Here is a 25,512-nt window from a genome sequence, read left to right as displayed (position 1 = left end):
TTGTTATGTTATGTTATGTTTTGTTATGTTGTTTTGTTATGTTATGTTTTGTTTTGTTTTGTTATGTTATGTTATGTTTTGTTATGTTATGTTATGTTATGTGATGTTCTGTTATGTTATGTTTTGTTATGTTGTTTTGCTTTGTTATGTTATGTTATGTTTTGTTTTGTTTTGTTATGTTATGTTATGTTTTGTTATGTTATGTTATGTTATGTTTTGTTATGTTATGTTATGTTATGTTTTGTTATGTTATGCTATGCTATGTTATGTTATGTTTTGTTATGTTATGTTATGTTTTGTTATGTTTTGTTATGTTATGCTATGTTATGTTATGTTATGTTATGTTATGTTTTGTTATGTTATGTTATGTGATGTGATGTTTTGTTATGTTATGTTATGTTTTGTTATGTTGTTTTGTTATGTTTTGTTATGTTGTTTTGTTATGTTATGTTATGTTTTGCTTTGTTATGTTATGTTATGTTATGTTATGTTTTGTTATGTTATGTTATGTTTTGTCATGTTATGTTTTGTTATGTTATGTTATGCTATGCTATGTTATGTTATGTTATGTTTTGTTATGTTTTGTTTTGTTTTGTTATGTTATGTTATGTTTTGTTATGTTATGCTATGTTATGTTATGTTATGTTATGTGATGTTTTGTTATGTTTTGTTATGTTTTGTTATGTTATGTTATGTGATGTGATGTTTTGTTATGTTATGTTATGTTTTGTTATGTTGTTTTGTTATGTTATGTTATGTTTTGTTATGTTATGTTATGTTATGTTTTGTTATGTTATGTTATGTGATGTTTTGTTATGTTATGTTATGTTTTGTTACGTTGTTTTGTTATGTTATGTTATGTTTTGCTTTGTTATGTTATGTTATGTTATGTTATGTTTTGTTATGTTATGTTATGTTTTGTCATGTTATGTTTTGTTATGTTATGTTATGCTATGCTATGTTATGTTATGTTATGTTATGTTTTGTTATGTTATGTTTTGTTTTGTTTTGTTTTGTTATGTTATGTTTTGTTATGTTATGCTATGTTATGTTATGTTATGTTATGTGATGTTTTGTTATGTTATGTTATGTTTTGTTATGTTATGTTATGTTATGTGATGTGATGTTTTGTTATGTTATGTTATGTTTTGTTATGTTGTTTTGTTATGTTATGTTTTGTTTTGTTATGTTATGTTATGTTTTGTTATGTTATGTTATGTTATGTTATGTGATGTTTTGTTATGTTATGTTTTGTTGTTTTGCTTTGTTATGTTATGTTATGTTATGTTTTGTTTTGTTTTGTTTTGTTATGTTTTGTTATGTTATGTTATGTTTTGTTATGTTATGTTATGTTTTGTTATGTTATGTTATGCTATGCTATGTTATGTTATGTTTTGTTATGTTATGTTATGTTTTGTTATGTTTTGTTATGTTATGCTATGTTATGTTATGTTATGTTTTGTTATGTTATGTTATGTTATGTGATGTGATGTTTTGTTATGTTATGTTATGTTTTGTTATGTTGTTTTGTTATGTTTTGTTATGTTGTTTTGTTATGTTATGTTATGTTTTGTTTTGTTTTGTTTTGTTTTGTTATGTTATGTTATGTTATGTTATGTTTTGTTATGTAATGTTATGTTATGTTATGCGATGTTTTGTTATGTTATGTTATGTTTTGTTATGTTTTGTTATGTTATGCTATGTTATGTTATGTTATGTTATGTTTTGTTATGTTATGTTATGTTATGTGATGTGATGTTTTGTTATGTTATGTTATGTTTTGTTATGTTGTTTTGTTATGTTTTGTTATGTTGTTTTGTTATGTTATGTTTTGTTTTGTTTTGTTATGTTATGTTATGTTATGTTTTGTTATGTAATGTTATGTTATGTTATGCGATGTTTTGTTATGTTATGTTATGTTTTGTTCTGTTGTTTTGTTATGTTATGTTATGTTTTGTTATGTTATGTTATGTTATGTTTTGTTATGTTATGTTATGTTTTGTTATGTTATGTTATGTTTTGTTATGTTATGTTATGCTATGCTATGTTGTTATGTTATGTTATGTTATGAGGAATCTAGCATTTACGTTTGTTTCTCTCGTAAAACAAACAGTATAATCTCCACTGAAAGCACAACTCAAAAGGCACCATACCTGACCCATTTTAACAGCGACTTGTTGATAAACTGGTTGCAGAATTTCGATCTTGTAAACTTTGCTTAAATGTGAGGAATAATATATTTTGATGTCAGCAAGTCATTTATTATACCGCCAAGCAGGAGTCATTTTTTTTTTCAGCCAGAGCTCTAAAATTGGAGACATCCGTGAAAGTGTCTCCGCAAAAGAAGACCAAAATCACTAATGAACTTTACAGTGGCCATTAGAACAGGAATTAACTATGCAAAGCAGAATCTTCTCAAACGGATTGCCGTGCATCGCTTGAAAACCCTTCAAATTGGAGAAGGCAGAGCACAACATGGAAGCTGTATGATATATACATACACATACATACACACATAATTTATTTGGTAAAGCAGGTTGGGGAACTGGCAAGACATTAAGTCCTGATGTGGACCTGCACTATCTAAAATGATTAATTAACATACACCTAAATATTAAATGACAATGGATGAAAAAAAAAATAAAAAAGAATAATATCAAGACGAGCTTGCATTGCAAATACACTGCCAACGCGATGTAATAAAGACTTACCACATAGTTCTGTAAAGTTTAGACGTTGATATCTCGTTAACGCCTAGTTTTCTACAGCCCCAGTCAACTTTCAGAAGTTCCAGTCGCGAGCACACAAGCAAAAACAAATTGATCAGCCTGACGGCCGCTTGGGGATTGGTACTGAACGATACCGACCCCTTGGGAATATCTCCGTAAGGCCCAGTCTCCACTGGAACAGCGATCTCGACACCGTTATCTCCATGGCTGTCGCGTTTGTCGCTGTGACGGCTCGGAGGTCTTCGGGAAGTACTCGTGCTCGGTCGGGAACGCTGTCCAGTGGAAACTGAGAGAGCCGAGTCATCTGGCTGTTGGGAGAAGAATTCTGGGAGGCCATTCTGAAGGACGTCTTCAAGAAGCAACGAGACGCCGAGGATTTCACCATTGACGACATGCCTGTGTCACAGGAGAACCAAACATTGGATTTAACGTTAAAATCTGAGAATGATGGAGCCTCAGACACTATCCTCTAGTTGATGATTTTGTTATTCTTATCACCCGCCTTCTTGACAATGCATCAATATTGTAATGAGAATGTAGGGGTTAGATCATGCTTAGGAACTACAGGGGCTACTTAGGAGTAGCCTGCTTTATTCATACAGTTCAATCATAAAAACACAACAAACAAAACAAAAACAAAAAAACAGCTCTTGTTTTATTCTGGAAGAAGCGTTGTAAGGTAAACCTAGGCGTACCAAGCAGTTTACATGATTGTTTATGTCTACCAGGTTGACTCTAAGATACCCCGAGTATATTACAAAAAAAAAAACAGTTTCGTCAAGCTGAAGGAACAGCAAAAGACACGTCATCGGCCACAAGCCAAGACGTAATGTTCGCTCACTATACCTAACAAGAATTGCTTTACAATTACTTGTGTCCTATTATTGAACGTAATTCTACAGCTGGCCAAACGTACCACAGTTAGGGACCGTTCATTTTTTATGAGGGAGGGGGGGGGGGGCTGGTGGGATTTGGGAAGCACCATTTAAAAATCGCATGACCCCCCCTCAGCTTACCAATTTTTTCACATGGCCCCCCTTATAGCGGTCATTTTTTGGGATGACCCCCCCCCCCCGCAAAAAAAATTGAAGAAACAATATTTAGATTTCAACTTTTTTAATATTTCTCTATTATCCCCCTACTTCACGTTATTGTGCTCACTATGAAGACAATATTTACAATCTCTATACGACAGAGAGCTGTTGTTTAAAAAACAAATCAAAAGAAAGAGAAGTCAATTTCGGATCTCCTAGTTATGGCTCGCCCTGAGCGTGTGGCATTTGGCCTCTCATTAGCATCTTCCTCATCTGAATTGATGAATGCAAGAATGACGTCACTTGAGTCATCCTCTCCCCCAGAGTCAATGGCATCACTGTCATACTCATCATTGTCACTTTCATCCGTTTCACTGCTGTCAGCACTTGCCCTGTTGTCATTTTGTGTCAATGTCCTGGCATTTCTCAGTGTTGGTTGGCCAGCTCTGAGAGGACTCTTCTGCTGCGAGCATGAATGTCTTACAATTGCCTTTACTTTCTCACTCTTGCTGCTTTTCAAATGCTGCTTCAGCCCGTGGTGGTTTGAGTACTTGTTTAGTTCTGGAACACGTAGCTTTTTAAGCTTGGTTAGATCTTCGCACAACTCAGTCCAAGGATAATCCTCCTCCCTACTTAACTTTGCCTTTTCTTCTACTCTCTTTTTCCTTTTAAATTCCAGTACTTCGAGATGCTGAAGATAATCAGATGAAGATGCGACGAGTCATTTAAGAAAAGGTTTACAGCTGAACGATCCAGGCAGTTTGACATCTTACATGCAAAAGAAGCAATTTTTCTAGGTGCCGATGGCTGTTCAGAAAGGGCGAGTGAGTTTTCCATGCAAGGGTACCAGTTGAAGCCCAGTGATGGAAGAAAACTGAACTTCTCCATCAAAGAGCACAGAGCAATGGTGGAAAAGTTGAATGTCATATTGAAAGATGTAAAGGAACACGATTCCACACTCTTTCAGTCCAATGGGCTTGCTTTAAAGCAGGGCGAAGAATTTGCCCACAGTTTTAATGTAAAACAGATCAAATGTACAGAAGCTAAGTTGACGAAGGTCACGCAGGACATGGAAGCACTAGAAAATAAGAAGAGCAATTATAACAGCATATTCAAAGGCATACTCAAACAGCACATCAACAAAAGGAGAAGGAAAAAAGAAAACCGCAGAAAGTCAAATGAAAGAAAGAGGAAGCGGACTGAAAACAACGTCCAACGAGTTTATGGAATCTGTGTTGGAAACCCGCTAGGAAATGATCTTCCACAATGCCTTGTGTACCCTCCTAGAACGGCCGTCCCGGAAGAGTGTCTTAAAGTTGAGGATGTTGCCACGTCGTTATTTAGAAGAGATGGGCCATACATCGCACAGCTCTTGGAAGGGAATTATTTCACCAATGCTGCAAGAAGCAGAATCACCACCAACCTTGAGCGGGAAGTCAGAGATTATGTTTGCACCTTCATGTACCCTGAAGGGTACACTCTGGCGGAAAGCATTGCTGCTTCTTACAGCATTGGTGAAAGAGACTCCCATAGCAGCACAAGCGGCGACGAAGAACTCGACGACAGCGGAGATGAAGATGAGTGCCAGTGAAAGTTGCATTCGAAAATAACAGTGTTAAATACTTCTTTTCAGTAGCTACAAATGCTTTTTGTCGCCAAACGTTTTTTTAAAGCACAAGGAAAGTTTGTAATAAATTTATATCCTGCCTTCTATGTTTATTCTATAGCAATTTTTTTGATATTCAAACATTATGCCATTTTAAAGTTTTACTAAAATATTTCACGTGACCCCCCCTTTTTCCCTTATTTTTTTGGGATGGCCCCCCCTCGAAAGCCATTTTTTTTCGCATGCCCCCCCCCCAAATCCCACCAGCCCCCCCTACCTTATAAAAAAGCAACAGGGATCTTATTCTACCGAATTCAAAAGAATTTTCCTTTCCCTCGCGTCCTTCTTTATTTCCTTACTAGGCTAAGAAGGAAATTTATGAGCTTATTTCAACTGAGCACATGACATGATTATGCTAACCTGTCGACGTCGCGCAAGCCAGCTAAACAAAGCTGCATGTTTTCTCCGATAAGGTCCCAAGACCAATACATCATCGGAAATGGCCCGTACCTGGAATAATAAGGCAATACTGTCCTCAATTTAGCTACTTGAGCTTACATCCTTATTCATGAGGATATGTTTTACAAGAGTTTCGTGACTGAAATTTGCGAAATTTTAAGAATATTTCAACAAGAAAGAAAGAGGCTAAGAATTTGAAAAGAACAATCTTTTTTTGTGGTGAAAATTACAAAAAAATTGTTATAAACCGTAAAAAATTTGTCCTTTCTCCACCCGGCAAAACTAGCCAAAAAAAAAAGCACTAGTCGTATGTCCGATGCTAATAACATTTCCGCAAGAAGTTATGTGTGTCTTAACAGGCTTTATTGCCTGTAATCAGGCTCCAAATAACAATATTCACAAGAATATTATCAGCCTAAAATCGGCAAAAAAAACCAAAATATATTAACAAGAATACCTGTATCCAGCCTTGGACGAGAAACCAGTATTTTTACATATAAAAAAAGAGTGTTCGTCTGAAAATAAAATTTATTTCAGTGCTAAGTTGCCGGCGGAATTTCCCTATAGGATAATCATTTTAGGTCGTGTCATTGGTGTAAGTATATCAAAATATATAGTTTCTAAACCTGCCAGATGCAAAATATTGATAGCGCGTGTGATATATGGTAAGTGTTGCAAATATAAGAGAAATACGTTAACATTGAACGCGATTTCTTCTATTGGAAAAACGCTTAAAGAGAAAAGAAACGTTTGCTCAGCAATATAAATGCCTGGAAATGTTTCATCTTCTGAAGGTATCGCCTTGTTGGAATGGTGACTAAATTCGACATACCTTTAATTTCTTGTTATGATTTCTGTATTTAAATCTGGTGAATGTCTAAATATAAAAACAGGGTTGTTGCTGTTATTATTTCTCACCGTTCTAGAAACGATCTCCATGGATATAGGTTTCGTGCGAGTACTTCCTTTCCTTCTAGAGGCTCCGGCAATGAAATCTGAGCACTGTATATAGACGGTCTATGAAGAGACAAAATCAGTCAATCAATCAGTCAATCAATCAATCAATCAATCAATCAATCAATCAATCAATCAATCAATCAATCAATCAATCAGTCAGTCAGTCAAACAAACAAACAAACAAACAAACAAACACAAATTTAGGAAACAACTCCGCACCACGGTCAAACCAAAGGTAATATTGAAGTCAAATAAATTTACGCCAAATCCCTTTTTCACTTCAGGTTTTTTTAATTATGGAATTCAGCTTTAGGTAAATAGTAGACTTTGAATAGCCCACCTTGGAAGGTTGCTCAGGTTCTGAAGAGCAAACTGCATGTTTTCTGTAATGCTCTGTTAGGAAAAAAAGATTGATTCAAAACGTGATGTAATCTGATAAATACCTGAGTCATACAGCAGTTTTCAATCGAATGTCTCTAAACCAGAACCAAAGTTATCAGTCTGGTCAATCCCAACGCACACAGACAATCTAGTGAGGTCAGTGAACCAATCAAAACTCGAAGCAAGTACACGCAGCTGAGCGTGACGTGTACGAGCGAGTCATGAGTGGTTTTAGTTTTACTTCTGATTGGATGACAAAGTGGTGCGAATTTTTTAACCAATCGGTTAGCGTAAAAATGCAAAGCCAAAGCAAATGCCAATTTCTTTCGAAAGCCAAGTGAAAACTGCTCTAAACGTACATACACTGTGAAGTAATCAGAATGGTGATTTAAGTATCGCAATTTCCAATTTGCCACGATAGTTAATTGATTCTCTTATTGGTTGCAGTTCCTACTCGCATGTACACATTCATATAAACGTTCTAACGGTGTTCTTACCCTGTAGGCAGCCTCGTTTCCAGTCGACAGGAACGTGTCTCTAACCGAGTGGCTGATGGAAATATCAAACTCCAGGAACATATTATCTCGGCGCTTGGCCAGAAAGTCTGCAACCTAGAGCGAGAAAACGGGAACTCAGTAGTCGATATTCATCGCTAAAAAGTATCAAAGAGAAGAGACAAATTAAGGAAGCTAATTTTATCCGTCTATACTACGTTGACAAAAGTATCCAAGAGGAAAGCAGTCTCAAACAATTGCTTTAATATTTATTTCAGTGTGACGACATGGAGACAAGACATCTCTCTTATGCGAGTTGACCTGTAACCTTCAATAATCTAACAATTTCAATGAAAAGAACAAACAACGAAGCGTAGGAAAAATAATTAGCTTCGTCCTAACTTATCTATTGGGTGACCTTTTTGGACATTTTAACGGTCATTTTTAACATTCCTCACGTATTACACGTGAGTGAGGGATGGCCAAGGTGCCTTAGTCTCTAATGACGTGTAACAACGACAACCACAATCACGACATAAGAAGGAGCCTGAGAAAAGGAGTTTGAATAAAAAGACATTAGGTCAGCCAGTTTCCACGCGAACGTTGTCAACAGTAAATCAAAACAGTCTCGATTTTTTTTTTATTCTTATTCTATTTTTTGTCATTATTATAACCCTCAAATGTTCTAAAAGAACGTTGACCGTACGCCATCAGGCATCTTCTGCTCCGTTCTTTCACAAACGCAATTGCTTACCTCTTGAGGGTCATGTGGTTTTTCTAGATGGTTGATCTGTTTCTGAATCTCTCGTAACTCAGCACCTTTAAAGCGAACCAGCGTATTAGTGAATTCCCATTGAGAGCAATGCTAGTGATAGCCTTCACCAGGCGTTCAGTTAGCTGGGGCACAGCGCGAAAAAACAGCTGAGCGAAATAAATTTTTCGTTTGCCATTTTTCGCGCGGTGCTCCAACTAATTGAGTGTAATGTGTGTTTTTGGCAACAGGTCAACTCTGCCGTATGACAACGTAAGACATCCGAGTTTGTTCTAACTCTACAAGGCTAAAAACATACTATCATCTCTTCCATACTTTAACAACTTTAAGCTTTTTAACACTTACCAATGCCCTCAGTGCCTCCCCAGTCAGCGGTTACCCCTGAAAACTCAAGCTTCTGCGATCCCAATCGGGCATGAGAGCTACCAAGTCGAGCATGCGCACACAGATACTGACAGATGTCGTGAAGTGATGAAATAAGTTGCTGTAGAAACAAATAAAGTTACTCGTCATAAGAATTACAACTTTATAAAAACCAAGGGGAAAATGTGAAAAACTATTTTTTAAACGTTAAGGATGTCTCACCAGCATAACTTTGAGAGCAGCGTTTCTTTGGGCTCCTTTCATTTTGGGAAACATTTTTAGAATCTGAAATTAAAAACAAAACAAACTGAAACCACTACAAAGAAGAACTTCCACAATCGCTAGGTAGACTTTAAGCTAAGGGGTTTTTAGCATAAAATGAACGCTTACCTGCGCTTAACACAAGTGTTTAGGATTCGACTGACTCTAAAAGCGTGGCTAAACTGGGAAGCATACGTTTCGGAAGCAAAATTTGTGTCAGCGAAGCAAATATGTTTTTGACTTGTGGCAAAAACAATTTTCGTTTTCGAGCAGCAATTGTTTTTTTTTTTTTTTTGCGCGGCTAAACTGGGAACCAGTTGCCTCCGCTACAATGTTTCCTAGTTTCGGCAGGCCTTAATAGTTCTTGTTCCCAAGATTCAACGACTACACTGACCTTGTATGTAAGTTACTAATGTCTGGAATCTTACCTCGGTGTAGTGAGGAATGAACCAAAGATTTAACACGCTTTTCCCGTCAGAAGACAACAATCTGCGAGGTCGAGGCTTAAAATGCCTGGAACAGAAAAACAACAACAGATGTGTAAGTAAAAAAGTAATTGAATGTGGAATGAAGACACATTTCAGGGAGTAGTATTGATGTTTCCTTGTGAGACTCTTCTATGCGGCCTACAAGGTCGCCAAAATAAATGGACAGCAAAAATATATCAATGATACTTCACACTGAAATGTCTGATAAAAGACTTACAGCCAAAACATTTGTTGACCGTAAACCAGACTCTGATCTGTGTTTCGCCTTCTGCGCCGTGAAGAGAATTAGAGAGACTTAAAATAAACTTGTTAAACTATTTCCTAAAGAACAAATATCTTGGATTATAAGTTGTCAAGATGCCCATATATTGTTACGAAGTCCTTGTTATCTGTCTTCCTCACATAACTTGGCAGGAGTCCTCCAATGTCTTACAAAGCGCGCGGTGCAAAACCTCAGTTTCCTTAGCTGTTAAAAGGCATTTCGTTGACAGTATGTTGAATATTACGACAATATTGATCAATATTGCGGACTACCGTCTGATAATTGTTCAATATGTGGGTATGTAGTTTTATTGTTCGCTACGTAATAGAGTTGAACAAATGCAACATACTTTGGATCGGAAATTACTTTGTCATCTTCTTCAGTCTTCTTCTCGTCTTCTTCACCAATAACAAAATGAGCATCTCTAAAACAAACAATAAGATAGAGTTTAATTAATACAAGGCCTTTCCTTTACAAAATGCTAACAAAGTTGCTCAACCTCTTCTTTTCATAAGCTCGAGATAATGTAATTGTTAAACAAGCACTTCTCTTAATGCTTGTATAACATTTCTCAATTATCTGACAATCTTATATTTTTTTCTTAACCTTTCTGCTCGGTAGTCTACCCCTAGGCTGACGTTGCAATTTAGCTGCGTTTCTTTTGGTTGACGTGTTGCTCAGATAACACTTTGAAATTATGAAAAAAGCACAACTTGAACATTACATCCCTAAAGGAATACGGGGTTTATAAAATTCCGTAGCGGGACCACTTTTATGAATTACATTTCAGCTACATGTATATGAGAAATTGACCATTGGAATATATTTAAACGTACCCTGTCTTGGACCATTTTTATGCATTACAATTCAGCTACATGTAGTTTTTTTGTTTATAATGGTCAATGCGCTTAGCTACACCTAGTTAGTTCACAAACATGCCACTTAAACTGAAAGAAACAAATATATCAACTAAACATAATAGGCTTAAAAATCCCAACTGGTGGGAGGCAGACCAGTTGGCTATTTACAAGCATAGCCGAGAAGTTGAATCAGGGTCTACCGAGAAACAACTTAATGGTCAGTGCGGGACTTGAACCCGCGACCTCCGGATTTCAATTCCGGCGTCCTAACCACTCTGCCACGCTGCCTACACTAAACATGTATATGAAAAATTGACCAGTGGAATATGTTTACGTACCTTGTCGTTGGAAAATCCGCCATTAGATTCAGCAAACTAGCGCAGTAAGCAATCATCTGTGAGGGTACAAACAGTGTTTTTTGTCAATAACGCCAAGGGTTCAAATCAAACCGAAATCTGTTTACAGACTTGAGAAATACCTGAGATTGCAAAGAATACTGGGATACCCTCTTGTGCAGGTTCTCACAGAAATCCGTGACTAGCTTTCTAAAGAAGAAAACAGAGAAAGAAAATAAACACTACACTAGAAATTTAGTTAGGAAGCCTCCAACATGAGGGCAGTTAAAGACCACAGCAAACGACTGATGTACTAAGATTCTGTTAACATTGTCTTTGTAATGTATAAAATTATTGATTCAATTCAGTCCTTGAGCTACTGTACTGTATTTTAATTCCAAGCTTTCGCCGTTCTACGGCATCATCAGGGAGTGAAAGAAAATATTCCATAGAGCGTGATATAAAAGTGGTGTAGGTGACGCGAATGATAGAACATATTAAGGACAATGAGTGTAAATGTGGTGATGGAAGTATACGATAATATGGACAATAGCTAATGAGCATAATAAGGCGAAAGCTTGAAATTAAAATACAGTACAGTAACTCAAGGCCTCAATTGAATCAATATATTTATCCATTCCTAAATGCTACTGAAGGACAACTTCAAACGTTTATTGTCTCTGTAAAATAAAGGAAAATTATGGTGAGTCACAAATGGAAAGCAACAAATAAGGGTACCAGCGCACGAGAGCGACACCCACCACCCAGGGCCCTGCGGTTTTTGTTTCGTTCGCGCTTTGGACGATCTGAGAACGAACTACACCAACGTCATCTCCTCAACCAATCAAATGAGAATCAAAAGAACTCCCGACGCGGTCTACCCGTGTTTTCCCGCTGTTGGCACCAGGCCCTGGTTGTTCAACGGTTGGATAACACAGTCCGCCATATAAATCACTATCCAGAGGATGACATATTTTGATTTGTCAATACTTATCCACTGGATAAAAAAAAAAAGAAAAACATTTCGTAAGATACGGTTAACCGCCCTTTGAACAACTGGGACCAGATTTATATATTTGATTCGATTTCTAGTTGGTTCAATATACTGGACCTGGTAAATGATCTTGAAATTTCAAGATAGTTTTCCTTTTGCAACATGCAATCAGCGGAAAGTAATAAGTGTCCAGCCTTGCGTGGCCTGTTAAATAAAGCAAAGCCTTGCGATAAAGAGGCTTACTGTTAGAAAAGAACGATCTTACATATTTACCGTTTCAACTTGATAACTTCATCGATGTTTTTCATCACTGTTCCCATTTGTTCCTTCTTGTGGATGTAATCGTTCAGCATTTTGTCCCTCAAAAATGTCTGAAACAAAATGAAACATTCAAAACTCTACCCAATCCTATAGGCAAGTGTGTAAAAACACGTCTTCAGTTCAGGCCGTTTATTAAATACTGTTCGTGCTTTGTGTTTTGCTATCTCAGGATTACTAGTGCCAGGCGATCACGACTCTCGAACACCGGTGTCCGTCTTGGAGAGAGTTGACTGTAGTTTCAAGCAGTAACTTCTGAAACACCCTCCTTAGATCTAACTGGACAATAATATTGTAATCTTTGTGCTCATTTCGATTAAGAGTACTTTACTGTCACTCTTTTCACCGCCATAGATTCAATAAATAAATTTAACTACCTACAGAGAATTGTTGTGGCAAAACTGGGCGAGTAACAATTTTCCTAGTCTCCTCTCGTTGCAAAAATACCACGGGCACTTGAGAGAACTCTGAAAATTGCCGCGCCGCGCCGTTACTTAGCAACTTCGACACCGTCGAAATCTTCGGTCTCACTCCGATCCCCGGCAGAAAATTGGACATCACTTTGACCTGTTCGCCCGACTGTTTTGCCGATTTTACACTTCAAAGTTTGAATATCTTTACGGTCACTGGTTAGTTGTTACATACCTTCTCCAACTGCACAGAGACAAACACTTCCTGTAGCTTGCGTTCAAATTCTCGATCAAGTCTCTTGGTCGAGAATGACGCGAGGTGGGCTGGTGCTCCCTCGGCTGAACTGGCACGACTGGTGAGGGATGTGTCATGCGAGGAGCCTGGGGACAACCCAGCACTGAAAAAAAAAAAAAAAAAAATCGGTGTATTGCATATTAGTGAGGTAGCTAGTAAAAGTGATACAAATAACAATTCACAACAGATATTATTAAACAAGTGTTCACTGCGTCTACGAGTGACAGACTTTAAGAGCCTGTGTAGTATATAGGCCTGAAGGCACGAACCCGACAATCTTCGTTTAAAAGATAGGTCCGCAATTCGTAAATGTGTGAAAGAATTGAACTAGTAAATTTTGAAATGAGAAACTTTTGTATTAAGCTCTACATGTAAGGGCTACATGTGAGCTAAGCAATTACGATAAGGGCTACATGTGAGCTAAGCAATTACGATGTCAGCGTATATATTGCGTTTTCAAGGTTCATTCCTATAAAACCAACTGCAGTTCTCTCGATCATTTGAATATGTGAATACCTTTTCTCAGTTTCAGCTGCTTTTGCTTTCGCAGCTGTGATAATCTTTGAACAGCTGTCGAGTTGAAGAATGGATGAAATGATGAGATTCTTGTGCACAACCTTAAAAAAAAGAACATCAAATAACTGAGCTTCAAAATAAACAAAACTAAAGAAATCGCAGCAAGATAAGTTGTTTCCTTTCCCGAAAACGCTACATGTTGCATCATCTACAAAAGTGAAAACTGCTGAGTAACGAGAGTCGACGACGATGAAAATATAAACCTACCCCAAATTGTCCCACACCGGAAACAAACAAACAAACAAACAAACAAACAAACAAACAAACAAACAAACAAACAAACAACTTAAGGATGCGAAAAGGGCTTTAATGTTATATATATATATATATATATATATATATAAAACACTCGCTGAAACCCGCAAGTTAGTGACGTTTCACTACCTTTCGCTACCACGTTGGCATTAGAGTAACTAATAAGAAATAATTTCATGCAGCGGAACAAAAGAGGATAGTAAGGACTACTTTAAAATAACAAGTTGCTACCATCAATGGAAAATTGTTCACACCTGGGCCATTAGGATCGTTTGCAACTTCTCCACACCTGTTCCAGACATAATCTAAAATAAACACAAATCAAAATGAGACAAAAAAGATAATGAAAAGATCCAGAGGCAGCCGACAGAAGAAAAACACCAGCCTTTTTTTTTCAATGAAGCAAGGCTGATTACTACGTAGAAAACAACGCGACCACGACATGATAAGAGTCCAAACTGAATACCAAGAATTGACGTTCAGCAATAAGAGTGCAAAACGCTTTTGATGTTTTTGTAGGCAAATCGACTTCAGGTATTTATTAGTTATGTCGGAAAGCTTATTTTTCACAAACCTGTAACAATCCTTCTCTTGTGCGGAAGCTAAACGTTCCTAAATGCTTTTCATCCAATTCTTGAATGGCCAAAGGAGTGTAAGCTGGTGTATATCTGAGAAAACAACAGAATTTTTGATTTTCTATATGTTACCTTTAAATGCAAGACACAACCTTACAAGTAAATGGATTAAGAATTTTTTAATTGCTGTCATTTAACACAGCGCCATTTTAAAATCAAATTCACCACTTTTCAAGGCCTGGAAAGCAGAAACGAAATTTCATTACCGAGGTGTCTTTTCCTCGACTGTACGACGGAGATGGAAATATAAAACTCCATAAGGAACTTGGATATCTTTCAAAAAAATTGATCAATACCTATGGCAGATATATCTACTTTTTTGTTAGCCAGTAAGTGACTTATCACCTGTCAACCCTGCTGTCATCCTCTTGCACGACAGTAATAAGTACATTTTGTATCTCAGCATCTGGTTTTGCTTGCGCAAAGTCGAAGGACACCGCGCGAAGGAACGCATGGTACTCATCAAAACCAATCTCTTTAGCCTGCCGTTTGTAAGCCTGTTAAAAGAGTACAGAAAGTTGAGATCTAAAAATGATCGTAACGAAAAAGACAAAGATAAAGACGTTGTGGTAGAGGTGTTATCGAGTAAAAATAAAGTACGTATAACGTATTCCATTTTGAACTAGACAACTGAATTGGATCCTTCCAACATCGCTCTTATACATAGACCCTTTTCATAAATGGCTGCCAATTATAAATTCTTTTGTAAGTATTAAAATTAGCCTGACTAACCTCGTTTTTGAGTTGATAATTCAAAAGAATTTTTACTCCCAAACGAGTTTAGTGAGGCTAATTTAAATGAAAACAAAAGAATTTTACATTGGCAGCCATTTATGAAAAGGGTGTATGCATGTATTGTTTGACTTGATAGGACGAGCCAAATGCACAAGATATTTGCAGAAATACTCTGTTATTATTCCAGCTTCTTGTTCTTGTTGTTATTCCATTGAGACTAAACTGTTCAAGGCTCAGTCATGCCATAAAGGGTTTCAAATGCTATCGTGAGGTTGTCCAAGGATGTTGTCGGATCCTTTAATTTTACGACGAAACGACAAGTTATAAAGCCGTCTGGAAAACTATCGATGACCGTGTTTTTTGTTTTCATCTGAACCCACGTCGTTGTACAGGGTTGGGGCTACTGACATGCACACAACGTCCTAAAAACACGTTAAAATTGTCCTAAAGTGGGCACAGTAAACGAACCCTAACATATTCAGAGATCTCTGGCAAAGGTTGTCAGCCAGGCATGCATGCGAGAACTGCAAGCAAAAACTATAAGTGCCTACCTTTGTCACTACATCTGTCTCCTGGGCAGCAGTTATAAGCCTGTGCCGTAAAGTTACAACCTGAAACCAATTCAAACCAGAGTCATGATCAAAGGCTAACATCCACATATACTAATTTTGTGAGACACTTGTGACCGCTTGACATGTGGTGACGTAATAGTTTAGACTCGTTTTCTCGATATTGGACTACTTGTAGAACTTGCTGGCCAACTAAAGCTAATATAGGGAGGCTTTTCAAATGCAAATGACATTTATCTCTTTTTTTCTTATACTATTCCCCCACATAAGCCTCCATTGTAAGCTATTTCCAGTTCAATACCGAGAATGCGATTGTGGACTATTGCAATTTGTCTACATTTACTTGAAAGAGCAACTAACATTCATTATGAGTAACTTTGAACATGGTGAACTGTTAGGATCTTGACTATTGCAATCTTACTGTCTTATTGCATACCTCCAGCAGCTTTGACCAGGTCTCTGTGAGAATCTTTTGTTTCTCTTTGACAGACTTGCGTCCTCCTTTCATGGAATTCGAAGCTTGGTTCACAAGAGACTGGGCCACTTCACAGACAAAGATGGGATCCTCCACAAACACCTCTGAAAAGAGCTACAATGAAAGAATATTACGTGGTTTTACAATCGTCTGTATACCTAAAATAAGGATTTCATTGTAAAGTACCACGGCATACTTCATGCGTTAAGACCAGCTAACGTTACGTTATCAAAAACTGTCATTTAACCACAGAATGAAAGTTGTTGGTTTTCAATTGCACATGATATGAAAAACATCTGATTTTCAGAGAACAGTGGTCATTGAACACAGATAAAAGAGAACAAAATAAAACAGATTTGGGTTCGACAACGACCACAATTACGTTCTGAGGCTTTGGTGAGTCAGCCAAATATCAAGTACCAAATATCGCTTTTTTTGTTGTTGTGTTGTTGTGTTGTTGGTTTTTAATAGAATGTCCAGTCTACCAAAAGCGCGAGCTCCAAAGAATCCTCAAAAGATTGTTAAACTACCATGCGAAAAAAACTACCACGCGAGAAGAAAAAAAAAAAAAAAAAAAAAAAAAAAAACCGCGAGAAAAATACGGCCGCGCGAAATCCTGGGGTGAGAAGCGCGCGCTTTTCTCCCCCCAGGATTTCACGCGGCCACTTTTCCCGGCGGTTTACTTACGGTCTCGTTCGACGGACTAAGCGGAAGACGGAATACTCGTAGTCTAATAGCAAAGCAAATGGTACTCACATCTTTCTGCGTCTGCTGTGCAAATGAGTGGCCGGTTGGTTCTTGACTGTCCCATTCCTTTTGCACTACTTCATATAAGCGACGTTCCAGGGAGATAATCTCTCCAGTGCTTTTCGGTTTGTGCAACTGAATGAACATCTAGTGTAAAGCAAAATGAACGTTCAGCACACGTCTTCCAAGTTTATACATCGTTATTTTGACATTTTGTACATCAATTACGTCAGAATATTTCGCTTGAACATTGAAGGGACAATGCATCATCATCAACAAAACCTGTTTTAAGTTGGATCATTAAAAAAAGGAAAATGTCTTATTATATCTAGTCGCATTTCAAGCCTAAGGATCTATTGAGACTTATTAACAGTACATGCGCAGCTCAAAAAAAGAAAGATTAAATATTTTTTACCTTTAAAGCATTCTGTAGTGATTCTGATACCCTGCTGGCAAGACCGAGTGATGGATGGAACTCTAACATGTACACATATCTTAGGGCGGGTCTGCAATAAAAACAATCTCAGCAAGCTGCTTTTGTTTGTGTGTTTGTTTATATTTATGCTTGGACTGTTAAGAAATAACTCAAGGAAGACAAGACGAAACGTTAACACTTATGATGGCACCCCTCCCTATTACGTCTGCTTACAACCCAGCTGAGGCAAAAGTTAAGATTTCAAAGCAATAGCAACTAAAATAGGAATGACAGACATTCTTGAAAAAGGAGGATTAGAGGCTTTTTTTCCAAGAGGAGTGACAAGACAGGTTATTGCGATGAAGCAATGAGAAATATTAACTTCGCGTCTTGAATGGAATGCCGGGTACAGGTTACTTCTCAAACGCTTGTCAGGTTGCTGCAACAATGTTCCATCACCACTGATACAATTCGGTAGAGAGACACGTGCACACCAGAAGAACGATAGCCAGCCCAAATTCTGCATCAAATGATTTAGCCAATTTAGCCAACGCGTCTTTGGATGAAACACTACACGCACAAGGGATCTGAGTGACCCGTCACGAGATAAACGATGAACAAAACCGTATGTGGTTCTTACCGACTTGTGTTTACTGCTATATGCTGCTGTGGGATGATGCGATGAGGAAGACCAAACAATGCTGCAAATGATTATTACAAAATAATGATTATTACATCACACACAAGACTCTTTACGGATATTATTCGCATGCTAGTCAAAAAAGAAAGTACTTATTCCACTATTAGCTTAAGGGTACTTGCTGCATCGTGAAAATGCATCATGGACCTGTTTAAATTACCCCCTTTCTATTTACATTTCCGTCTGTTTTTTTTTTTTTTTTCGATACGGTTATTACAAAAACTGTATCGCTATCTATTAATTTCTAAAGGGCTCCAGAAAGACATGCTTATTGTCAAGACATGATCTGACAAGAACTCGCACAGCACAAGATGAGATAGTTACATTGTGGAAGTGAGATTTGCATGTATCTTACCAGGGTTATCTTCCCTGCAAACTTTTTGAATATACTCTCGCTCGTCGTCAATCTGAGAGATAAATGACAACAATCAATCAGTTCTACAATTTAGTGAAAAGCACTTGATAGCGTTTATTCTTAAATTCATCTATTCAGTTTTGATGACGACTACGTCATCGCCAAAAGGAAACGTGTTGAACAGTTGTCTCTGTTAACCAACTGAGCAATACAGGTAACAGGACATTCCATTAGGACTGATCTTTGTCGTTTCATATCTTCCACACAAAATTCTTACCAACCTGTTTGTCAAGGACTGATTTGATTAAGTTGCAGTGAAGCCGGAGGTTGACACACTCAGCGCGGTAGATCTTGACGAAGTAGTCAGCAGAAAAATCATATCGTGGCCGTGCGTGCATTACATTCACCATTATCTGAAATGTTGAAAAAATAATAACAAAACACTCTCAAGAATATACAACGACACAACCTTAATACTACTAACGAACATTTTAAGAAAAGAGACAACAGGGATGACCTTTGTTGTGACCAAAGGGATCATTCGTTTCACTACATGGGCTTTCAGTTCAACTTTTCGTCACTAAATACTGCGGGATCATTTGCGGGCCTATACAGCTACAAACCTGAGCGAGCCGTTTCTTTTCTTTTGGGTCAAAAACATGATGATAAGCCTCCAGATAACAGTCCAAAAGCTGGAAAAAAAAAAAATAAAAGAAACCAGTCAATGGAGTTGGAAGGATGTCCAAAACAGCCAAGCATAACTAAATAAACACTGCCTGGTGCTGGGTACTCAAATACGTTAGGCTGTGCGTGAAAACTGGCGCGTCGGAATTAATTATAGACGTGGCAATTTCCTTAAAGAACCTCAGCCATAAAAAATATAAACAGGCTGATTACTAACCTGTCTTTTGTTTTCCAAATATGCCGCTTCATTTGTCCACAAGTCCAGAAGGACAGCAAACCTGTCTACCTGCTGATGTCCATAAGCTGCCAGATCGATGTGATCTCCCTGAAACTAAAACAAATAGGCAGGTTTAACAAACGTCTGCGAAGGCCGCACATTCTAGCTTCTTATTACAGAGAGAAGATTTATAGAGATGTAAATAGGGCAATGAACAATGATCTGGTATTGAGCGAAATAGTGGACACATATTAAGGTTATTGATACTTTAGCACATCGAGGGTTGGAAGGTGAAAGGTGCATTGCAAAAGATGAATGGTGAAAGGCTCAAAGCGGTCGTTAATATTGTCGCCAACCTTAAGAGTTTTAGGCAGTCTTAAATCTTTGTCTTTCTGAATAAAGTGAGTCGCCACTAACAAAAGTTCGGTCTCCAGTTCCCTGAAATAAGAAAAGAGGGCGCATCAGAGCTACATGTATACAACAAAAGATTAACGTAATCGATTCTTGTTCATCCTGCGAAAAGTTTCTTCACAACAACTGTGGGAACTTCAGATAGAAAATGGAATTCTTGTTGAAGTTCCTGAAGAACCTCCCATCCTCATTTCCTACTCAGAAATATCACTAAAACGCCGAAAGTTCATTGTTAAAGCTGCGGGAATGGAAAAAAGTAAGTGGACATTTTCTCATTGCAGAAGGTTTAACGTAAGTTTTACTCACTTAAAGTCTGACAGTGTAGAGTCGTATAAAATATAGTAGCCTCGCTGGTCCTGAATGTGAACTCGTCCTTCCTCTGTTGTGAAGAAGTCGTCATGATTCTCGACCTGTAATCAAGTGAACTTACACGGGTTACGAGGAAGTGGAAAATCATGTCACTTCGAGGGCATCAAAATTTCCAATGGACCATGGACATCAACTAAAGTTTCATAAGCATTTTTTTCTTTAAACTTCGTCTTTAGTGTCAGACTTGCAGGCAATAATCTATAAATAGCGGCGGGAAAGGAGCTACGTTTAACAAGGGTTCCATTATCTTTTTATATTTACCTCTTTATTTACAAAAACACTAACCTCCGAAAATTCCATGAATTCTGACTGTTCAACCCTGAAAAATTCGACAACAGTTCCGTTAGTGAATATAGAGAACACTGCATCTTGGCTGCACCGTATTTGAAGTCATATATGTTTGTGGAACTCATATAAATATTGGTTCTAAATGTACGTGGGTTCGCAGTGAGATTGTGAGATTGTTTAAACCTAACTTGTATCTTCCCTGGGGATAGAGTGGTATTCAGTTGAGAGCCATAAACCAAGACGAAGGTAATCCACCAAGTAGGGAGTGAACCAATCCAAGATCGAAGAAAATACATGTGGCTGAGGCAAGGCAAGAGGAAACTTGCACAGGTAAGTCACGACTGGATTTGGTTTTATTTCAGATTGGAAGACAAAGTGGCGCAGCTTTTTAAGCGTACAAAAATCGCTTAGCGTAGTAATGCAAAACCAAAGCAAATACGTTTTAAGTGAAAACCGCTATGTAAGGCCCCGGCCAAACGATCGCAACATTTCTAAACAACATATCACGACATCGTTGGGTTCAACATGTTGTGCACGTTTGACCACTCTGTTGCGAGGTGTTGCGACATGTTGGGTGCTGTGGCTCAAGTTTGAAAATGGTCAAATTTGAGCCAGTAACAACCAACACTTTGCAACAGGGTGGCCAAACGCGCCAACAATGTCGGGAGATGTCGCGTTGAAGTGTTGCGATCGTTTGTCCTGGGCTTCACGTGGACGGGTTGAGAGCGCTAAGTACATTGTATCCTCCTTGAGGGCATGATAAAAGGATGATGGCCAGGCTCGATCTATTCATCTCTGAATACAGAGTGTAAAAAAGTGGTCTCTCAAACCTATACAGTGGAACCTCGATTTAACGAACCTCTATTTAACGAAGTCCTCGATATAACGAACGATATTCTATGTCCCGGCCAGAGTTACAGTAAAATGTATGGAATGGAACCTAAACATAACGAACATCGATATAACGAATTCTTCGATACAACGAACATAATTCGGAAGCCCAAACGTAAAATCTACCTCGATATAACGAATTACAATGTTTCCTTGTTTACATAGACAATTTTCTGTATAACCTCTATGTTGCAACATTTTTAAATCGGCTACTCTGAAAGTGTCGTTCTTTTGTAAACAAAAGCTGCGCGTCTGCTCAAAAGTGAAAATAACTGATACTGAAAGCCACTATGCTTAATGAATTGCATCTCAAAACGCGGCACTTCTGGGTGACGAAAACTGCATTGAGTTGCGTGACATAAGTCACCTGTGTTACAAATCAATCATTAACTATGACCTCGATATAACGAACATTTTGGTCGTTTCCCCTCAAATTCGTTACATCGAGGTTTTCGATATAACGAACCCTCGATTTAACGAACAAATTTGGCCGGTCTCCAGCGACATCGTTAAATCGAGGTTCTACTGTACCTGTAATCGGCTGGAGTGTTATGAATATACTGATGAGATCCAACGCCTGCAATTCCTCCGCCATGAAATACCTGATGTCTAAAATGACAATGCCAAGAGTCAGTTTATGCTAAAAAAAGTAAATTACAGTCCTGCTTATGAAAAGCTGTTTTATCCAATTCCAACCTCCCTAATTCAAGTACATACTCCACTAGTTTATTAAAGACAAGATCTTATAACTAAATGACAAACCTTCTCAGTGTAACAATAAAGAAGTCGTTCTGAACACTACTATACATCTTGCCTTAAAAATACGCCTAAAAAAGACTTGCCATGGAAGATGAACTTAACTGTTTTGTAACTCTTTTAGCGTTATTCTTATGTCAATATCTATTCTTCCCTACAGATTTTGCCTCGCTGACTTACTTGGAAGGCTTTTGTTTTCCTCCTTCCAAAGACAAACCACAGTCATTTATCGTCAAAGTTCTCTCAGTTGATCTGAAGTAGTTTAGCAAACCAAGGCACTGCAAGGTAAACAATGAAGACAAAGTTGCAGAATAACTGAATGCGACAAAGCCGTAACGCTTGCTTAGTGTGACTATCTTTTGGAAAAAATCCTGCACATAGATGTGAAAGGACGCTGATTGGGAATTTATACATGGTAGCACTGAAAGGTTATAATCTTCCTCACAGGTACAATAAACCAAATAAACGATTTACATGATGGCGTCCTTTGACTACAACTACCAGAATCCTTGACTCTTTCTGTTTCTTATGTTAATTCGGGCAATTGTTATTTAAACCCCACTGGGAATTGAAAATTTAAATAATAAAGAAAAAACGAAATGAATTCTGGTAGTTGTAGTCAAATGACGTCAACGTGCAAATCTACTATTATTCCAGGACATAAGTGTTCTTGAATTTTGTAGGACAAAGGTTACCCCTAAGCTCCCAGCTACATATATGTTGGAACGCCTAGCATGGAACTTTCACCTTTGTCATTGAAATGCATGTACACATAAGTTCTCCATGAAAGGTGTAAGGAGCATTTCTTACCGATCTCTGTAGATCCCGGAGCCTGAGGTGCCGGAGTAGCAGAAAGGACATGTAGGCCCCTTGTAATCTACTGGCCTGAGTCTTGGCGTCATCATCATCCAAACCAAGCAACTCAACTGCTGTGCCAAGATCAAACTCGCCAGTGGAATTACTGTTTCCACCCATGTCATCTTCACTGATTTTAGTGTCGAACTCAAGAACATCATCCTTGGAACTCAAACTGAATTAGATCAAGAAGAATCACAGCGTTAATCAATCTCATTCGCGAGCCTTTTTTGTTTAATGTGGAAGCTTGACGAAACGAGTGACTCGAGAGTTCCGTTGCAGTGTAGATTTTGATTGGTTTAAAAAAAAATGGACATGAGCGGACGAAAAGCACTAGCATCTCAATTGAGACACGTCTTTGTCAGCTAGGAATGCGCAATTAGACCGGAAGTTCGATGTTTTCGGACTTCAAATCAGATCTTTCCAGGGTCGCCCGTTTCCCGACCGCTGGTCAAGGGGAACAAAGACTCTGGGCACGAGGTATAACGCTACTGTAGAGAATATGTCAAAAGTCGAGAAAAACTGCTATTGATTAATTGAATTGCTCTCTCGGTTGCTCGAGTAGCCTTGTTAATCAACAGAAGTCAAGGCATTACTTATCTCTTATTCATTATCATACATGATGACAACTGCTCCACCGTGTTTAACGTTACTGATCTCTTCAATGGTTAAATGACATTAAACAAATATTTACAGTGTACCTTACTGAGGCATAACTGAAAATACGCTTCCACACTGCAGCTGTGTCATTCTGAGTACGGTAAGTTGTCACGGATGCTGGGTGAGGTTTAGGCGGGTCCAACACCGCCTTAGCATGTTCCTTTAACGAGGACAGTACCCTCTGAGGATAGAGAAAAACAAATGATTTGAGTGGACTGCACGTTCGTCTTGCACAGTTGACTGTGCATTCTTAGTTTACAGGCCTGAGCAATTACGTTTACAATGTAGATTTTCAGATCGAAGCAAAAAGCTGCAAGCCTGTCAGCCGGTTTTTGTGCTACACGTATGATTCAAGAGACACTATGAGTCTTCCAATAACGATATACTCGGAACAAATGTTATTACTACATGTATCTTGTATGCAATGCAGCTGTCGAAAGGAAACTTAGTTAATAACATGATTTCGTTTTGTTCAAAATAACCTCACCTGACCGTCTTGAACGTGAAGAAAGCGTGAATGAGCCCTTAGCAACTGAAAGAAAAAGGAGTTAGAGAAAACAACCATTTAAGAGCTGTCTGCATTGAATACAACTATTGTTTCATGAGCACATTGAAACGTTCGGGTATTCACCTCGTCAATATTTCCTTTCTGTCTAAGCTTTGTCATGGCTTTTACTTGAGTTGATGTCTGTTCTGGTCTGAAGGAAGGAGAGTGTACACAACATTTCTATCGTTACTGCCAGTCTAATAAGCATATTTCAGTCAAATTTAGTAATTAACCACCCACTCAGACAGAGAAAATTGCCAGTTATCGAAAAAAGAAACGTTCTGCGCTTGATATAAGAATTTTGGGCAATATGGGCAAGAATATCAGTAATACCTAACTATCTGGGATTTAGCTTATGTACTTTGGAAAGCAGAAAGGCTGTATACAGTTTTAAACGTCACATGAATATTTGTTACCCTGAAAGGTGTGCAAGAAGTTACAGGTACAAGCTGGTAAGGCAGCTCACAATTCTATCATAGCAAAAGATTACACACCTTAGAAGATTGAATGAAGTCCAGTTGGACTGCTGTTTGAACGTGTGCAAGGCCCCTTCGCTTCTTATTTTGGAATCTCCAAACTCCTTCAAAAAGAAAGCATTACAGAGTGGTCGAGTGGTCCAAAAATTATTCGAAGACTTAAAGATTAGTTCCTCAGTGACTTCGACGTACTGTACATGTATATTCCATCATACACCTCAATGTACCGCCTTCTGGGTATTGATGTACGTGTTGTCCTTGCAAAGACCCTAATATTGTAAACGCCACACAACAGCTCTGTAGTTTTAGTGCATGTGACAAAGAAACAATGACAGTACAAACAAAATGCGAAAACGTAATCTGGAACTGGAATTTTACATTCAACTTTAAGATTACTGTGAAATGCTATCAACACATAGGAAAACACCAGGTGGCAAAGCTTCTTTAGGGCGGATCCAGGGTGGATCAAGGTGGATGTTCAGTTCGCTAACCTCAATTGATGCATCGTATATAGGGAAAGTCTTCATCTGCTCTTGCTTTGAAAACACCTTTTTGAACCTCCTTGAGACCATTGTAAAAAGATCCATTTCATCTGCATGTGTGTTTATTTGATTTATATCCTGCAAGAAGCGTATAATGTGACAGTGGTCTATTAGACACACTGCAGTGTAACATGATTTAAACAAACGTGGTTTTGAGAAACCCATAAAATACATGTAAGTATTCTGAGAAACAGGGAGGTGGCTAACATCATCATCATCTGCGTCATTGCGCCATGGGACGCATAAGGCCTTATGACATCTAACATACTGTACAGAAATTTGAAATTTAGCTGAAAGTGTATACTTGAATGCAAACATTGAGACTTTATGCCATTG

The 25,512-nt window shown here is 38.0% G+C and overlaps 1 protein-coding gene across 1 annotated transcript in view; it reads right to left on the bottom strand.

The window, feature by feature from the left end:
- The window catches only part of LOC110062852 (uncharacterized), a 50,109-nt gene that overhangs the window by 15,139 nt on the left and 9,458 nt on the right, over positions 1 to 25,512 (bottom strand). The window contains exons 7-45 of the mRNA XM_089298919.1: positions 25,126 to 25,254; positions 24,653 to 24,738; positions 24,243 to 24,309; positions 24,099 to 24,143; positions 23,653 to 23,792; positions 22,907 to 23,126; positions 22,277 to 22,374; positions 21,872 to 21,949; positions 20,447 to 20,480; positions 20,099 to 20,202; positions 19,738 to 19,819; positions 19,382 to 19,495; positions 19,104 to 19,172; positions 18,762 to 18,893; positions 18,481 to 18,532; positions 18,066 to 18,126; positions 17,426 to 17,516; positions 17,020 to 17,157; positions 16,225 to 16,377; positions 15,771 to 15,830; positions 14,830 to 14,981; positions 14,424 to 14,517; positions 14,104 to 14,154; positions 13,535 to 13,635; positions 12,959 to 13,121; positions 12,269 to 12,366; positions 11,145 to 11,211; positions 11,005 to 11,060; positions 10,156 to 10,230; positions 9,485 to 9,569; positions 9,018 to 9,080; positions 8,778 to 8,916; positions 8,415 to 8,479; positions 7,664 to 7,777; positions 7,126 to 7,178; positions 6,747 to 6,845; positions 5,790 to 5,879; positions 2,712 to 3,125; positions 2,154 to 2,217 (exon numbers count right to left, since the gene is read on the bottom strand). Coding sequence (XP_089155045.1) covers positions 2,154 to 2,217; positions 2,712 to 3,125; positions 5,790 to 5,879; positions 6,747 to 6,845; positions 7,126 to 7,178; positions 7,664 to 7,777; positions 8,415 to 8,479; positions 8,778 to 8,916; positions 9,018 to 9,080; positions 9,485 to 9,569; positions 10,156 to 10,230; positions 11,005 to 11,060; positions 11,145 to 11,211; positions 12,269 to 12,366; positions 12,959 to 13,121; positions 13,535 to 13,635; positions 14,104 to 14,154; positions 14,424 to 14,517; positions 14,830 to 14,981; positions 15,771 to 15,830; positions 16,225 to 16,377; positions 17,020 to 17,157; positions 17,426 to 17,516; positions 18,066 to 18,126; positions 18,481 to 18,532; positions 18,762 to 18,893; positions 19,104 to 19,172; positions 19,382 to 19,495; positions 19,738 to 19,819; positions 20,099 to 20,202; positions 20,447 to 20,480; positions 21,872 to 21,949; positions 22,277 to 22,374; positions 22,907 to 23,126; positions 23,653 to 23,792; positions 24,099 to 24,143; positions 24,243 to 24,309; positions 24,653 to 24,738; positions 25,126 to 25,254 — 3,996 coding nt within the window. The remainder of the gene's footprint in view (positions 1 to 2,153; positions 2,218 to 2,711; positions 3,126 to 5,789; positions 5,880 to 6,746; positions 6,846 to 7,125; positions 7,179 to 7,663; positions 7,778 to 8,414; positions 8,480 to 8,777; positions 8,917 to 9,017; positions 9,081 to 9,484; positions 9,570 to 10,155; positions 10,231 to 11,004; positions 11,061 to 11,144; positions 11,212 to 12,268; positions 12,367 to 12,958; positions 13,122 to 13,534; positions 13,636 to 14,103; positions 14,155 to 14,423; positions 14,518 to 14,829; positions 14,982 to 15,770; positions 15,831 to 16,224; positions 16,378 to 17,019; positions 17,158 to 17,425; positions 17,517 to 18,065; positions 18,127 to 18,480; positions 18,533 to 18,761; positions 18,894 to 19,103; positions 19,173 to 19,381; positions 19,496 to 19,737; positions 19,820 to 20,098; positions 20,203 to 20,446; positions 20,481 to 21,871; positions 21,950 to 22,276; positions 22,375 to 22,906; positions 23,127 to 23,652; positions 23,793 to 24,098; positions 24,144 to 24,242; positions 24,310 to 24,652; positions 24,739 to 25,125; positions 25,255 to 25,512) is intronic.

The sequence above is a fragment of the Orbicella faveolata genome, unplaced genomic scaffold (genome assembly GCF_042242905.1).
Source record: "Orbicella faveolata isolate gen_17 unplaced genomic scaffold, um_ofav_v1 contig_34, whole genome shotgun sequence".
In the NCBI taxonomy this organism is placed as follows: domain Eukaryota; kingdom Metazoa; phylum Cnidaria; class Anthozoa; order Scleractinia; family Merulinidae; genus Orbicella; species Orbicella faveolata.
The sequence above is the reverse complement of the archived record's forward strand: the minus strand, read 5'-3'. Positions and strand labels throughout refer to the sequence as shown.